The sequence below is a fragment of the Xenopus laevis genome, chromosome 8L, assembly GCF_017654675.1.
Source record: "Xenopus laevis strain J_2021 chromosome 8L, Xenopus_laevis_v10.1, whole genome shotgun sequence".
Classification (NCBI taxonomy): Eukaryota; Metazoa; Chordata; class Amphibia; order Anura; family Pipidae; genus Xenopus; species Xenopus laevis.
The window spans coordinates 34,907,947-34,925,037 of record NC_054385.1 but is presented as its reverse complement, the minus strand read 5'-3'; the positions used below and the strand labels follow the sequence as shown (position 1 = coordinate 34,925,037).

Sequence of the window (17,091 nt, the reverse complement as noted above, 5' to 3'; positions counted from 1 at the left end):
TCATGTGACTTGTGCTCTGATAAACTTCAATCACTCTTTACTGCAAGTTGGAGTGATAATAAAATACAGGGCAGGTGGCAACCCTATTCAACTGTAAATTAACATTTAGTATTATGTAGAGAGTGATAGTCTGAGACAATTTGCAATAGTTTTTCATTTGTTTTTGTTATTTAGCTTTTTATTCAGCAGCTCTCCAGTTTTCATCAATTTTTTTTTTCAGCAATCTGGTTGCTAGGGTCATTGATTTGAATAAGACTGGAATAGGAGAGAGCTGAAATAGAAAGATGAATAATAAAAAATAACTACTTAACCAAAACTAGGAAAATTATGGGAAATCTACCATGAAAGGAAAGCAATGCTGGCAGTGTTGAATAAGATGGTAAAAAAATAAGTCATCAATCAAATCCTGGTTAAAGAGATACTGACACCTGAAATTAAACTTTTTTTTACATCTATTATAATATTGTCTTTGCAAGCTACTTCTAACTTTGCCATAAAGTATTTGCATGCTGCTTTTACATTACCTGTCTGATCCCCCATGTTCCTGTATGAGGGGGCTGCCATATTTATGCAGCAGGAGTCCGTTGGCATTAGAATCTGTAACAGGCTGAGATGGGACAGTCAGGTTGGCAAAGTCAGAGAGTCAGGCTTAGGAAGTTCAACTAACAATTATATACAAAAACAAACCTCTCAGCAAAAAATGATCAACATGACCTATAGGTAACATTTAATGTACATTCGTGTGCTAAAATTCATTTTTTAGTGTCAGTATCACTTTAACTGGTTTCTATGTACTGGGGAGACTAGATAAATCTGTTATAAGTACTATTGGTAGAAGGTTAATCAACACTAATTGCTGATTGGCTGCACATATTGTAAATGAGCTATAATAACTTGAATACATTCCACAGAAATAGGAAAGATGAAAAAAGGGGTTTGATTTGTAAAGCGCCTCGGTGGTTAGCAAACAGCATTAGACCTATGCAAAATTAACATACTGATCAAAAAATACTATTAACTGGATGTATTGACCATAGAGAGATATATCTTGGAAGAAATGGACTGGGTAATCAAGTAGGGATGCACTGAATACTGACCCAAATCCTAATTTGCATATGCAAATTAGGGGTGGGGAGGGGAACACATTTTTTAGTTCCTTGTTTTCTGAGTCACATGATTTCCGTCCCTAATTTGCATATGTTAATTAGGATTCGGTTCAACCAGACAGAAGGATTTGTCCGAATCCTGCTGAAAAAGGCTGAATCCCGAACCGAATTCCAGATTTGGTGCATCCCTATAACGGCAAATTTCCACTGTTGAACACGACAATCATTTTAGTCTAGGTACGGTGGCAGATAAAACCTTTTCATTCAGTATTGGCCTTGCAGATCATAGTCTCTTCTCATTTGAAGGTTGTCCAGTTTAACTCTGTAGGAGTCTTCAACTAATCACTGATTCTATCCTTGGATATCCCCTCTATTGGCTTGGAAGCTAAGTGTGGGAAGCCCTTTTTAATTAAAGCAAGAAAATCAAGTACATCAGTGAGGTAATATTTGAGATGTGATCTCATCCGGGCTTAAGAAAGCAGTAAATGGTAGGGATCTTTTGACCTCTCAAACGCTGTAGTTTCTGTGGGAAGCCCCAAAGAAAAGTTTTAAAAACCAATAGGCATGTACCAAGCCGTGCATTTCAGGGTTTAGGTGAATCCCAGAATCCAGGGTTACGGATTTGGCCGAAAACGAAACCATTCTAAGCCAGAAAAGCCACCACACGGGTGGAAATACCTGATATGTGCAAAGCACCCATTTTTTCAAGTTATATAGCGTGCGGATTTGGTTTGGCCACGCTCTTGCATTTGCCCGAATCTCAATGCTGAACAAAATAAGTTGGATTCCTACACTTTTAGGAACAGGTCCTAGGCTATATTTAGAACGCAATATCCCCACCTATAATACTTACACCAAGGTATGCCTATTTGGTTGTGTGGATGATATTATTTTTGAATCTGCAACAAATTCTTTATCAAACCTTATTGTTTTATTCTAGGAAGTGTATCCTCCAATGGAGGGCACATTCTCACCCAACACTTAGATGACTCAGCCTTAATTGAGCCCTTCTCCCTCTGATACAACTCTCCTACATTGCAGGGGTGCCCCCAAAAATATGAAAAGGTATGGGGACAATGGGCTGAGGCTCTAGACCAGTGCTGTCCAACTTCTGTGGTAGCGAGGGCCAAAATGCAGGCAGGATCACAGGTGTGAACAATACAAGGCATTGGTCTGAATTTGAGGTTTAAACAATGCAGGGGCCAGTTAATCTCTGTAGTTATACCCTTTAAAGCTTACACATGGTAAACAAACACAGCAGGTAGGTGGGGGGGGGGGTCACAGGCCACCAGTTGGACAGCCCTGCTCTAGACTAACACTATATGGATACCACTATAAGACTATGATCCCTCCCTCCACTGGGAACTCCAAAGTCTCCCTCTTCTTCTAGCAGCTGATTACACATACATCCCTAAAAACCAGCACTCTGCCTTGTTGGCATTGCTAAAGAAGAGACTGGCAATGGATCCCCTTATTAACTAGATTTGAGTAAAAGTAAAACCATCTAGAAAGCCAATAGTACCTACTTAGGACTAAACTACATGGGAATGCATCCCACAAGTTGGATGTAGTCACGTGGGACAAAATATAATGGACTGATCTCATACTACGTCTGCATCCCTCAAGATGAAATCTCATGGTGTCTTATTTTTCTTATCATTGAAACACACCATTTAACTTGCATTACAGTCGTGGGGATCAGATTTTGTAGGATCCTACAAAATCTTGAGCCGTTGTGTGACAAGATTTTGTGGGTCAATCTCCCCTGTAGTTTATCCCTTTGTATTTGCCTCATCCCATTTGAACCTACTTCATCTTTCTTCTGGCATCTCCTGTCAGAAGAACCTTTTATGAGAAAACTGTGATATCATTATAAATAAATTAGCTTAAGGGACCAATAACATCAAAAAATTATATATATTAATATTATTTATATACAGTAGTATTTTTAAAGCAAACACCAGATTTATCAGTGCAAGGTACACATGTACAACAGTACATAATATCTGAATCACTTTAAAGGACAAGGAAAGTCTAACTAGAGATGCATATTTTTTTTAAAGGGCAGACATTTTTTGTTTTCTGCCTTTGCTGAAAGACCGATGTAGGTAATGACATTTGTTAGATCTCCAGCGTTGTTAATGAAAAAAACGAGTACTAAAAGAAACTCCCATGGTGCAACTGTCTTGCAGTAAGACCAAGACCAGCGATTCTGCGCACTTCAGTAACACTAAGGCATTTAAGAGAGCTTTTCCACGGTACATAAAAAAAAACCCCACACCTACTGGTACACGATTAAAATCTTCACACATACGCAAAAAATAACAGGAAGTCCAAGGATGGTGACGCGATCCGGTCCAAAATGGTGGATGCTATCATCAAATGCAGAGATAACCTGTACGCAAGGAATACAAGCTTCACAGAAGGTATTTTGCAAGAAAAAAAAAATAGCGGTCTAGGAGGGGGACAAATGGCAATTCAAATGATGACACTAAACACAGGGTTTCCTAACGCTTTAATTTTTTGGTGTTACCTTTAGTGAGTCTACTAATGAATGCTACTTTTGTTTCTGGAGAGGTTACAGCACGGGTCCCCAACCTTTTTTACCCGTAAGCTACAATGAAGTATAAAAAGAGTTGGGGAGCAACACAAGCATGAAACATTTCCTGGGGATGCCAAATAAGGGCTGTAATTGGCTATTTGGTACCCCCTACATAGACTGGCAGTCTACAGAAGATTCTGTTTGGCAGTACACCTGGTTTTATGCAATTAAAACTTGCCTCCAAACCGGCCGGGTTGCCGAAAACATGGAACCCCTGGTTAGATGTACATCTGCTTAAATTACCTTGATACAGTAACCATAATGTCGATACTGCAGATGGCATATGAATCTTGATGTGTTATCTGGATACCACTTTCCCCCCTTCTCTTCTGTACCTCTTCCCTGCTAACAGAAAATAATAAAAATGTTTATTATAAAAAAAGAACTTGCCTCTAAACCAGGAATTCAAAAATAAGCACCTGCCTTGAGGCCATTGTGAGCAATATCCAAGGGGTTGGTGAACAACATGTTGCTCGCAAGCTACTGGTTGGGAACCACTGGGGTACAGACAGGCTTGATGGAACCAGCCATCTACATTACTATTTTTTTTTTTTTTGTCTTCAGGAGAAAAGACACTAAAAACAAATGAGAAAAACACAAAATATGACACAAAAATATGAGAAATGTGTTCTGTTCTCACCATCCTGGATCATAGCATTTCTTCTTTATAGGTTTTTGGGAGTGAGATGAATAGAGAAAAGTAGTACAGGTATGGTATCCAGAAACCTGTTATCCAGAAAGCTCCGAATTATGGAAAGGCAGTCTCCCATAGACTCCATTTTATCCATATAATTCAGATTTTTAAAATTGATTTCCTTTTTCTCTGTAATAATAAAACAGTACTCACGTACAGTACAAGATCTGAACTAAGATTTAATTAATCCTTATTGAAGTAAAAAAACAGCCTATTGGGTTTATTTAATGTTTCCATGATTTTCTAGTAAACAAAGTATAAAGATCCAAATTACAGAAAGATCAGTTATCCGCAAAACTGCAGGTCCCGAGCATTCTGGATAATAGGTCCCATACCTTTATAGACATTATTCAAATCTGGCAGGGGAAGTGCTTCTGACTACCTTGGCCTTAGGGAAAAATATACCCAATTGTTCAGGCTGTGTCCAGAGCTGTAGGTCTGGTGCCACCCAAGCACTGGACCTATGTTTGCTCCCAAGTTTGAAGAAGTGATGTAACACGTTTGACCACCTCTGTGTAATCACCTCCGCCCACAGCATGTCCAATAACCCTTCACTCCCAGCTTGCAAGCCTCCAGCAGTGGCTGGGGAGATTTCTGGGGGGAAAAAATCTATTATATAGGCACCTGAGGACGCCGGTATAAAGCTGCTGCCCTAGGCTTTTTGCTGCCTATATATAAATAAGGCCCTGGTTGTGCCCATTATCACTGCACCAAGCCAAACCAGATCAACTGACATCAAACATTTCAAAAATAATGATAAATGGAGGGCACACTCATCAATAAAAATATCTGGCAATACGTGTTTAGAGGTGCAGAAAACCTAAAGTTTCCCCTACATAGAGTAACCAAACATTCACAATATCATAATGAAATCAGAAAAAATTATAATAAATGCAAGCTCTTGGGCTGATTATTTTTAAAATGGAACTAAAGCCCCCTTTAACTGCCTCCCATTGCCCCCTCTCCCCGCACTGTGCATTAGTAAAAAAAAAAAAAAAGACCCTTAAAAAAAATCTTACCCTAAAATGCAGAGCAGCGCAGTGGAGCTCCAGGGCACCATCTACCGCCGCTTTGTATTCTTTCGGGGCTCAATCTTGTCACAAAGCCGGTGGGAGCACGCACACTTAAGCCAAGTCAGGAATCAGCTTCAACTGAACATGTTCAGATCAGTGTTGAGCCCTGGAAAAATAAGAAGTAGCAGAAGAAGATTGTTTTTTTTAACTGATTCACAGTGCATGGAGAGAGAGGGGAGTGTGCAATGGCAGGTAGTTTAGGGGGTTTTGGTCCGGGGGGTTTAGTTCTCCTTTAAATAAAACAATATCTGTTGTAACTGGACATGCTAGAATTGTGTCCAGATTTTACATGATCTGATTGCCTTAAAGGAGAACTAAAGCTTAACTAAAAAAGTCGATTAGAAATGTTATGTTTTGGGCTTCTGTATCAGCCCAAGGCAACCACATCCCTAAGGGCTCTTACAGACGAGCGTTTTTTAGCTGCGCTCCCCTGCGTTCCGGTTTCATGCGTTCAGCCGCAGGGGAGTGCAGGAGTAGACGCACTGAATTCTTTTCAATGGGGCTGTACTCACACGGACGCATGTAAGCGCAGAGTGCAAGAAAAATGCAACATGCTACAGCCCCATTGAAATGAATTCAGTCCATCTACTCCTGCGGCTGAACGAATGAAACCGGAACGCAGGGGAGCACAGCTAAAAACGCTTGTCTATAAGAGCCCTTAAGCAGGGAAATTTGTATTTTCAAAGATGCCCCTGGAGCTTCCCATCTTCTTTTCTGCTTGCTGTCAGTTACTGAGCTTAGGGACCCACTCACAATATACAGTACACATAGAATAGAAATGTCACAGAATGAGGTTGATTAGTATATGATACAGATAATTACTACATGGCAGCACAAAAACCAGTGCAATTAGCGTCAGAATTTAATAACCAGCCCTGTAGCATCAGCTTATATTACAGGCCAACCTCATTTTCTGCTTGATAATTTGTGACGACCCCTAAACTTAGCTTCTCAACAGCTGCTCAGAGCCCACTGAGCATGTGAGTGTCACAGACACTTTCCAAGATGGTGACCCCCTGTGACAAGTTTGAAGTTCTTGATCATTGCTGCTATTGACAAGCTGAAACGCTAGGCTGGTGCAATGTCAACTGTGCTCCGGTCTTGGGGTTTACTAGACTGCACCATTTGTATTTAAAAGAAATACAGCCCTGCTATATGAGTTTTCTATACGTATCTGCAGTCTGATCTGGTTTCCCTATTTCGATATATTTTTAAGTAAATGACACATGGGCATTTACTGTGGCTGCCTTTATCTCAAGGAGAACTGAGGCAATTAAAATACCCATCTGTGCACCAGCCGCCAATTGAATAGACAGGCCCTGATTTGTGGAAAGGCCACCAAGGCCCAGGCCTAGGGCGGCAGGATTTTAGGGGGCGGCATGAAGTCAAACCACACCCACATTGGTTCGGAAGCTCTGGGGCTGATCATGAGATAAAATAGTGTGCCAATACAAAGTGCTCCCAACCTGATGATGAAAATTTGTGTATGTGCACAATTGAAGGGGAGGGGACAGGGGTGACGAACAGCAGTGGGCCTAGGGGCGCCCGCTATGTAAATCCGGCCCTGTGAATAGGAAACACATACCTGTGATAGACACTAGTGATGCTAGGTGATTTCAGTATTGCTGGGTTCCTGACATCAGACTGTTCATGAGCCTTAACATTTCTCTACCCTGAAACCCAGAATCAGGATGAGCCTACCAGTTCTCTACATTGCAGTTGAGAAGCACAATAAGGCTGCTGATCTTTGGTAGATGAGCTTACTGCAGTGGAGCCCAGCTGAAGATCATTATTCAATTTACCACCTCTCTCCACACTCCAGTGATCTGCCTGCATCAGAAGCCTCAGGAAAGGTCATCTTTTTCCCCCTCTCCTTCCCATGCTTTGCCCAAGATTGTTATGATTACAACCAGATTTGTTCTTTATTGCCAGTTGAGTCCTCTAATGTAACCGAGCATGTTGCACATTGTTTTTGATCACTTTAGATTACAGAATATATAACTGCTACGCAGACATTTCAGGGGCCATGTTTCCAGTTCAGTATCTAGAGACCTGTTGACATTTGGCTGTTGATAAACTACAACTCTCACTGACAACCTATAGCTTGTTCGGGGTTCTGAGAGTTGCAGTGTAACAATACAGAAGCATACCATGAAGCAGTAGAGCTTGCCTGGGAGTGTGGCGGTTTGGGTGTAATGGGGCATGGTGGGAAGACAAGCACTTTTTAAAGTTGGGACCCTTTTACTTGGCAGTGTGTACTCCCCAGTAGGCACAGGCACCAAGTTTACTACTAACATAAGGCCTTTCCATCTAAATAACATAAGACCCCGTATTGCTAATGGCAACCCTGTGTCCAACCTGGGAATCTTGATTTGTTGAAACTCCCAAAGTCCATTCAACAGCCATTGAGTATACAGTCTGATAAAATGAGCAAATGCATGGCTGTCATTAAGTTAATACAAAAAATGTAAGACAAATTGAAAAAGGAAAAATTACTGAAATAAAAAATTATCTTTGATCAATTTGGCACAACAGGTAATAATTAACAGAGCATGAAATGTGAGCAAATCATTAGTATGGTGGAACCACAGGTACACACTTACAAATGACTTGTTTAAGGGCCCTTACACACTGGCATTTTTACCTGCGCTCCCCTGCATTTCGCTTTCTTTGTTCAGCCGCAGGGGAGTGCAGGAGTAGGCGGAGTCAATTATTTTGAAGGGGGGTGCACGTATGCACCAAACGCAGGTGAAATGCAACATGCTGCGTCCTAATCTGCATTTGGCGCTTATATGGCGCAATGCAGGGGATCGCAATTAAAAACGCCCGTGTGTAAGGGCCCTTGCACAAGAGAAATCTCCAGGTAAGAGTATTTTTTTCACTTGTAGAATTAACATGTATTGAGGGAACACAATATTAGTGTTTGGTGAAGCTGCAAATGAAGAGCTGATATATGTCATATATATGTAAATAAGGCATTCCAACGGTGTTCTTAGAAGTGCTCATCTGCTGCAGAGGAAAATGAAATCTGTCCAATATGAAGGCTCTCAATTTAAAGGGGTTGTTCACCTTGAAAATAACGTTTAGCATGATGTAGAGAGTAATATTCTGAGACCATTTGCTATTGGTTTTCATTTGTTTATTTAGCTTTTAATTCAGCAGCTCTTCATTTTGCAGTTTCAACAATCTGGTTGCTAGGGTCCAAACTACCTTAGCAATCATGGTCTGATTTGAATAAGAGACTTGAATATAAATAGGAGAGGGCCTGACTAGAAAGATGAGTAATAAAAAGTACCAAAAACAATACATTTGTAGGCCTACAGAGTATTTGTTTTTGAGATGGGGTCAGTGTCCCCCATTTGAAAGTTGGGAAGATTAAGAAGAAGGCAAATAATTAAAGAACTACTAAAAATAAACAATGAAGAGCAATTCAAAAGTTGCTTAGAATGGGACATTCTACAACATATTTAAAATTAACTTGAAGGTGAACCACTACTTTAAAGGACGCAGAGGTAATTCTGCCTGACAAATTTGACTTCCTACTTATTCATCATATTTTTCAGCAGGGCTGAAATGTCATCGGAAAAGGCTCAGCTCACACACCTAAAGCAGATCCTAATTAACCTGATATCAGGTGCCATGGGTGAGTGCTTTTTTCTCTTCAATGACAGGTCTACAGCCCAGGTATGATAGCATGGGTTCTACACCAATCAGCTCTTTATGCCAAATTTAGCTTTTATTTATTTATTTAATTTACATCCCTTACCAGGTCCCAAAACTGTATATACGTGATGACAGATTCCTTCTTGTTACACCACCCTGAGTATTTTATACTCTTGAAATAACATTGACAATGATACTTATAAAAGTGCTCATAGATATCCATACCTCTTTTTTTTCTCGGGACAGTCTTGATTTTGACAGCTCAGCCCGCTGTTCTGGATTGTTACTACAATGTCCCGACTTTCTGTTTGATCTCCTGCACTGAACAGCCAGAAAAAGATACAATGTTTCTGAAATATAATTAAATAAGATGCTTTTGGTAGAGAGCCCAGAATACTTGGCAGCTGCACTTAAATACATTTGTAACTATTTAAGATAAGCAAAGATACCATTTACAATAAGCAGGTCTCTTGGGGTAACTGGGACTTGCAGGTTAAAGGGAAATTCATCTACATTAGCAAAACTGTAATAACACATACAACCTGAGAGTAAAACCCCCAGAAATGTGTTCAAACTTTTCATAACCTGCCAAATTTTGTAAAATGAATGTGGTACTTAAGGGATGTAGCCATACAATGGGCGTGGTCAATAACATTTCGCTGCGCTACGTGCGGCAGATCTTTTTGTTCCTCTTGCTATTTTTCAAACGTTGGGAAGTATGGACTTCATTTTTTGCTTTCACTTATTTTTATGGATTTACCTTTAGGAGGATTGAATGGGAATTCTGTTTTCTGTTACACCACTGGGGGGCAGCAGGTAATGAATGGCATCTTTGTCCTGTAGGTGGCGTGGCTTGTGTGGTCAGTGGGCAGCCATTTGACACCGCAAAGGTAAAGATGCAGACTTTCCCAACTATGTACCGAGGGTTTGTGGACTGTGCTGTGCGCACATATCACGCAGAGGGACTACGTGGTCTGTATCATGGAACCACTCCTGCTCTTCTGGCAAATGTAGCAGAAAATGCTGTGCTGTTTGCATGTTATGGCTTCTGCCAGAGTCTGGTGTCAAGTTGCCTAGGTTTGCAAGATCCATCACAACTCAGGTGCACATTCTTATATGTACATCTACCAGATCACCCCCGAGCTTTCTTTCTCTGCCCTTCCTTCAACACCTACCAACTTGTTTCCTTCCCTTTCTGATTTTGCCAATATGCTTTAATGACTTGCAGTACAAATTAAAGGGGTTGTATACCTTTAAGTTAACTTTTAGCATGATGTAGAGAGTGATATTAAATAGTTTTTCGTTTTTTTATTATTTGTGAGTTATTTAGCTGTTTATTCAGTTGCTCTCCGATTAGCAGTTTCAGCAGTATGGTTGTTAGGGTCCAAATGACACTCGCAACCATGCCGGATTTACATACACTGGGCCCATAGGCCCATTGTTGTTTCTTGTCCCCTTCCTTTGTGCTCATTGGCAAATATTATAGCATCGGTTCCGGAGTACTGGGCATTGGTGCACAGGAAATTTTAAAAACCATTGTATCTCCTGCAAATTCCCAGTGCTTCCAAACCAATGTGGGTGTGGTTGGGTGGCATGTTGCCCCCCAAAATTCTGCCGCCCTAGGCCCGGGCCTTTGCGGCCTTTCCACAAATACGGGCCTGCAGAAGAATACATCAAAAACTATAATAAAGAAAAATAAAGTCCAATGGAAAAGTTGCGTAGAATTAGCCATTCTGTAACATACTAAAAATTATCTAAAAGGTGAACCACCTCTTTAAAATGTTAGTAAACATGACAACTCCAATTTATGTTACTAATCGAAATGTAGACACATAACTGTTTTAAGCATTTAATAAGTTAAATCTACCTTTAGAACTGTCTAATGAATGTCTATATAAGATAGCGTGTATATAATTGACAGTACTTGAAGTACATCTGTTTGGATATGATTTGGTCATTTCTGCCATTATAGCAATTTTGGTGATAGAAAGTGGTTTGATTCCACCACCATTTAATCGTGGGTGCTTCACAAATTCCAAAAGGTGTTGTTGGCCACTCTGTTTTTGTCTTTTGGCATCCAAGCCAAGTAATTTGCCTTTTAAAGGGAGCCAATCACAGAACAATGATCATATAGTTCAAAAATGACCAACTTGTATGAAAACACTGGCCTGTGTTCGCCTTTACCCTGTCCTGCTTGCTTGTTGCCCCATGCACCTTTATTCATTCTGTCCTTTTGTGTTGGACCAGTTGGTTTCAGTTCCTCTCAATAGCCATTGATTGTTTGTTCACATATTGCTCTCCCTTCAGTGACTGGCACAAGGCAACTGCAGGCTCTCTAGCTTCTGTGTTCTCCTCCTTGGCCCTTTGTCCTACAGAGCTTGTAAAGTGCCGAATACAGACACAGCATGAGATGCGCTTGTCTGGCCACAAAGACATACCACAAAAAAGGTCAGTGTGTTGTGCAGTGGGCCAGGTTGCACAGTGAGGGGGCCAGGTTGCACAGTGAGGGGCAAGCTCAGAGAATAGAGCAGAAGCAGGGTTACCAGAATGGGAAAGGGAACATGTATTTTGTCTGTTTGGCCTGTAGCAGATTTCAGCGCTCAGTGCCCTTTGTTTTTACAAATTACTCCTCCAGAGCAAAAATGTGCCTTTATCATTTCAATGGGAAATAAAGCCTGGCACTATAATAGGCAGGAGCATAGGCAGCAGAAGATGTTTAGGCCTGGGGGGGGGGGGGGGGGCAGAAAGAGAAGATCAGGCGGCAACATTTGCTTAAAGCCTGATAACTCAGGACAGCATGATATCAATATTATAAATAAAGTAAGCAACAGATGGCTGGTTGCTATGTATAGGTTATAAGACCTGGCATCCGTCACTACATTTCTGCTGAAAAGCTAAATACCAGGTAAAGTTTCTTTACCTTTGAGAAAGAGTTTTATGAATTTAGTTTTTTGTATTTTGGAGTGCACACTTACAGTATATGGCAGGTGCTGCAAAGTGATTGGTAGTATGGTTTATTGGCACACTGTAAATGTCATCTCCAAAACATTATACCAACAGAGAAGTGGCTAATGGAATCAGTATATCATCATATATACGATTAGAGCAGTGGGTCCTACATCCCAAGAATATTACTGTGCATGGCAGCAGAAACTGGCAGTGTAAGCACATTATATAGAGAGAGGGGCTGGCACTGCAGGCAGAGGGGTATTAACAGCACAAGTATAATTTAAACTGGGAGCAGTGAATGCTGTCACTACAAGCATATTATACCATGTGAGGAAATGGATTCTGGCACCCAAAGTACATTACATTCACAGTGCTGGACCAAGCTGTCCAGCACTCTTAGCAACCCAGCCAGCCACATTGCCCCCACCCCCCCTCCTGCCTACACCAGCATATACGCGTGCATGAACAAGCATTTACATATGCGAACAGGTGTGCAATTGCAAGGGAGCAGAACCCTGTCAGGGACATGGGCACAGACTAGGGGGTAGGCGACAGAGTAAGTACTTACCTGGCATCCTCCCAGCTTTGTGCCCTAGGCACATGCCTCTTCTGCCTAGATCCGGCCTTGCATGGACTGTGGGGTAACCCAAGAACATATAGAGAAGCAGTAGGTACTGATCCCCAAAGGACATAATATAGTAAAGTTCTGGCACCCCAAATACTATAAAGATCATTATATAGGCCTATCCTAAAGTGCAGACATTGGATAAAGGATAAACAGGTGAAGTCTATCCCTGCTCTTGGAACCCAAAACTACCAACACCTACCAAGAATCCTAAACTGAATCTGAAACCTATATATCATAGATAAATTAGGACAAGGGGGGGGGGGAAATAAGGGATTCACGTGAGTCACGTGATTTTAAGGGTTTGACCAGGGACTTGGATTGGGCTGAATTCAGAACTGAAGCTGGGATTCAATGCATGCCTAATATATAGTTTTGTTTTGAGAATATTTTGTCTACTCTGTATATATTAAAGGAACAGTAACACCAAAAAATAAAAAAGTGTTTTAAAGTAATGAAAATATCACATAGTGTTGCCCTGCACTGGTAAAACTGATCTGTTTGCTTCAGAAACTCTACTAGAGTTCATATAAACAAGCTGCTGAGTAGCAATTGCAGAAATTGGAAAAATAAGGCTATATGGCACAGGATAACTAATGGAAAACAGATAACATTATGTTCTACAGAGCTTATCTGCTATCTGCTGTGTAACTTCAGCTTTTTCTCCTTTGGATGGCTGCCCCAATGACTACACAGCAGCATACTTATATTAACAATAGTAGTGTTTCTGAAGCAAACACAGCAGTTTTACTAGTGCAGGGCAACACTGCATTATATTTTTATTACTTTAAAACAATTAAATTTTTTGATGTTACTGGTCCTTTAAGCGAAGGACTAGATGATGCTGCATAGGAGGGCAAAATGACATTTACTTTAGACTGATGTCCTGCAGTGTAACCAAAACCTGGTCTGCAGTAGATCAGATCATTCTAACCAAAAGGATTTCAATTTAGAATTGGTAAAATATCTGCAATTGCAAAGATCCAATGATTTCTTCTTCAATGTTTTATGTATTCAGCACGCCTTGGTCAGTGGTCCGTGCTATAATGAGCTCAGAAGGCATCCCTGGTCTATTTCGTGGTCTAAGCAGCACTTGGCTGCGGGAGATTCCAGGATATTTCTTCTTTTTTGGTGGCTACGAGCTGAGCATCGACATCCTAAGCCAAAGACAAAGCAGCAAAGATCTCCCAGGCCAGTGGGAAAAAAAAAGTCCCATGGGGGGGTGGTGATACGTTTGCATCCCTTTAAATCTTTTACTAAATGATGTGTTTGCTAACACTCCATCTGCTTTGACAGGTGCTCTAGTTGTGACTGTCAGTGGCGGTGTGGGAGGGGCTTGTTTCTGGCTTTCAGTTTATCCGGTGGACTCTGTTAAGTCACGTATTCAGGTTCTGTCATCGGCCCCACATTCTAAGGGCTTCATGGTTTCCTTGCTTCACATTTTGAGAACTGAAGGTAAGAGCTTACTAATATTTGCCTAAAGGGGTAGTTCACCTTTACGTTAGCTCTTAGTATGTTATAGAATGGCTAGTCATCATTATATATTTTTGATATCTTTTTTTTAATTGTTTGCTTTCTTCTTATGACTCTTGCCAGTTCCAATAGGGGTCACTGACCCCTTCTAAAAAACAAATGCTCTGTAAGCAAAGTCGGACTGGGGGGGCCCAGGGGATGGTGTGTGGGCCCCTGAGGCTGCAGACCTGGTGCAACCCCCCTACAGGACCCCCTTCAGCCCCCGCTGCAGTTTCCTGCGTGCCGGAAGAGAGCTGGGATCAGGGAGGGAGGTAAGCAGCATTGCAGGGAGAGGCTCTTGGCTGAAAAGGCCCAAAAGACCCAGGGGCCCACTGGGTTTGAACCGGGTGTCCCTTTGGCCCAGTCCGACCCTGTCTGTAAGGCTACAAATGTATAGTTATTGCTACATTTTATTACTCATCTTTCTATGCAGCTCCTCTCCGATTCAAACTCCAGTCTCTTGAAGCACTAAAAAAAGAAAATAATAGTGTCATTTTTTTTTTCTTTGACGATATTTATACAGGTATGGGCTTACGGGACCTAGGAGTTTCTAGATAAGGGGTCCTTCTGTAATCTCCATACCTAAAATATAATCATTTCATACCTCCCAACTGTCCCTTTTTTGGAGGGACAATCCCAACTGTCCCTTTTTTGGAGGGACAATCCCTCTTTTGACAGCTCAACACGCAGTCCCTCATTTGTACTGGAAAGTCCCTATTTTCTCTGCACTGAACAGCCAGAAAAAGAAACAAGGTTTCTAACTTTATTGGCTTTTAGCAGAGAACATAGAACAGCTAACAGGTGCAAATAAGAACAATTTTGAGACACAAAAAAACTATTTAGATAAGGAGAAATATTTTCAAACTTTCATAACCTGTCAAATTTAGTAAAATGAACATGGTAAATAGGGGGTGTGACCACAGAAAGGGGTGTGGTCAAAACAATTCACTGCGCTATGTGCGAAAAAAAAATTTGTCCCTCTTTTTACTTCCAAAATGTATGATTTAACAAATGCAATAAGGATTCATTATAACTTAGTTGGATTAAAGTACAAGGTACTGTCTCATTATTACAGAGAAAGGGGAATAAGGAGATGGCTACTTTCTGGATAATGGGGTTCTGGATAACCAATCCTATATCTGTACAATTTTAGGTGTTCTGGTATTCTGATCCCTACACTACTAGTATAAAGGGCTGAGCTAAGTTTCCTTATGTACACTGTAGACATCAGGGGGGTACAGGTGATACAAATGTAGGGGTACAGGCCCAGACTGTCAATCTGTGGATTCTGGCAAATACCAGAGGAGCTACTGTAAGATGCCAAAGACACTATTTAGTGGGCTGGTGGGGGGCTGTATATAACTGAAATGTCAGCCTATTTTGAATCTCAGTCCGGGCCTGTTGAGGTACCAGCCATTGATTTGGCCCTAAAACCCAATATATAGTGTAATTGTTTAGATACAGGGGGGCAAACATTTTGCTATTGCGTAAGGCCCCAATCTATAAATAGGTTTCTGATAATCTCTGCTTGTGTAGGCTTATTGTATTGTAGGACATACATTAGCCTTGTTTAAATGCCTTGGTGGACCTTGCTACATTAAGAAAAAGCACTTCATGTTCTGGCTGTGCATAAAATATGTTTCTATAGAAAGAACAATTACCGTAAAACACTTACTTTATCTCAGTGCTTGGAGCTAATATATAGGTATGACATCCCTGTAGAGCCCATTTTAAGCAAACCATTCTCATTTTTAAAAGTGATTTCCTTTTTCTCTGCATTAATAAAACAGTGCCTTGTACTAAAGTATAACTATGCTGCATGAATCCATATTGGTGGCAGAACAAGCCAGCTGGGTTTATTTGAGTGTTTACATAATTGTTAGCAGACATATAGTGTGGTTATCTAAATTACGGTAAAATCCTTTGTCTGGAGAACCCCAGGTCCCAAGCATGGATGGATCTACTTCACGTTAGAAACATTTCCTAATAACTAATAAGGTTGGTAGAAAGGTGGCATCACTCATATCATAACTTCACATTATCTAACCACTGATATGGAAATTACAGAGCCCATACTCTTGGAAGTCCACTTAGGGGATCTAGGGGAATGTGAGCCTTGATGATCTTACAAACCTCATTCCTGCTGTAGTAAATGTGCTGGAGATTATCTGCATAACTGTGTTCTCTCTTGTATACTGTATTGGGTTTCCTGTTTAATTGCGTTAGATAACACTGTGGCCTATAATAAAGTTGATTTGCTTTTCTGGGAGTGCAGTTACAGCACAACCGTGTGTTTCATATCCTTGATCAATTATTTATAGCTTCCCTCATGCTGTTTTTCTGTGTCTGCAGGATTCTACCCTCTATACAGCGGACTCATGCCCACAGTCGTCAGGGCTTTTCCTTCCAACGCCGCACTCTTTCTTGCCTACGAAATGACCAAGAGGACTCTAACAGACTATTGCTGTGCCCCCATCTGAACAGTATTCGGGTCCACCCAGCACTGAGTTTACATTTCTTCATGTCTTATCCCATTGCCCTTTTTCACAGCAGCAATAATTTCATTATCTTATAGCGTATCCGTCAAATTATTATATATTATATCATTTATCTTTTTCAGTTGTAAGTTTATTGTATTGATACCTTGAAAGATCTCCCCATTTCTGTATTGCAGTTCTATATATATATTTCAGTTTTGGCATAACTTGATCACTTTTGTATAATAAATGTTTGAAACTGAATACAATCAGGCGTGTGGTGGTGCTGAGATTTATAGGGAAACCGGACAAACCTTTCAGTGCTTCCAAGGATCTATTCGCTCATTTTGGTTTCTCCTTTCAAATAGATTTCCAGTTCTATCATTCCCA

The 17,091-nt window shown here is 40.8% G+C and overlaps 1 protein-coding gene across 2 annotated transcripts; it reads left to right on the top strand.

The window, feature by feature from the left end:
• Positions 1-7,065: 7,065 nt before the first annotated feature.
• On the top strand, positions 7,066-16,960 carry LOC108698326 (mitochondrial ornithine transporter 1). Of its 2 annotated transcripts, none has more exons than XM_018229729.2 (7): positions 7,066-7,328; positions 9,042-9,118; positions 9,982-10,240; positions 11,446-11,586; positions 13,731-13,903; positions 14,009-14,167; positions 16,577-16,960. In XM_018229729.2, exons 2-7 carry the CDS (start codon positions 9,049-9,051, stop codon positions 16,702-16,704), a joined length of 930 nt encoding a protein of 309 aa, XP_018085218.1. In that variant the 5' UTR covers positions 7,066-7,328; positions 9,042-9,048; the 3' UTR covers positions 16,705-16,960. The 2 variants fall into 2 exon arrangements, with proteins under 2 accessions (XP_018085218.1, XP_018085217.1); XM_018229728.2 differs by lacking the exon at positions 7,066-7,328 and adding an exon at positions 8,185-8,338.
• The last annotated feature ends 131 nt before the right edge of the window (positions 16,961-17,091 follow it).

Bases quoted from the DNA above. Each gene is read 5' to 3' on its own strand.
- LOC108698326 (XM_018229728.2), top strand. From the start codon at position 8,268: ATGGCGCAATGCAGGGGATCGCAATTAAAAACGCCCGTGTGTAAGGGC. The intron at 10,241-11,445 runs GTGCACATTCTT...CTCTCCCTTCAG, and splicing joins CAAGATCCATCACAACTCAG to TGACTGGCACAAGGCAACTG. The intron at 14,168-16,576 runs GTAAGAGCTTAC...CTGTGTCTGCAG, and splicing joins TCACATTTTGAGAACTGAAG to GATTCTACCCTCTATACAGC.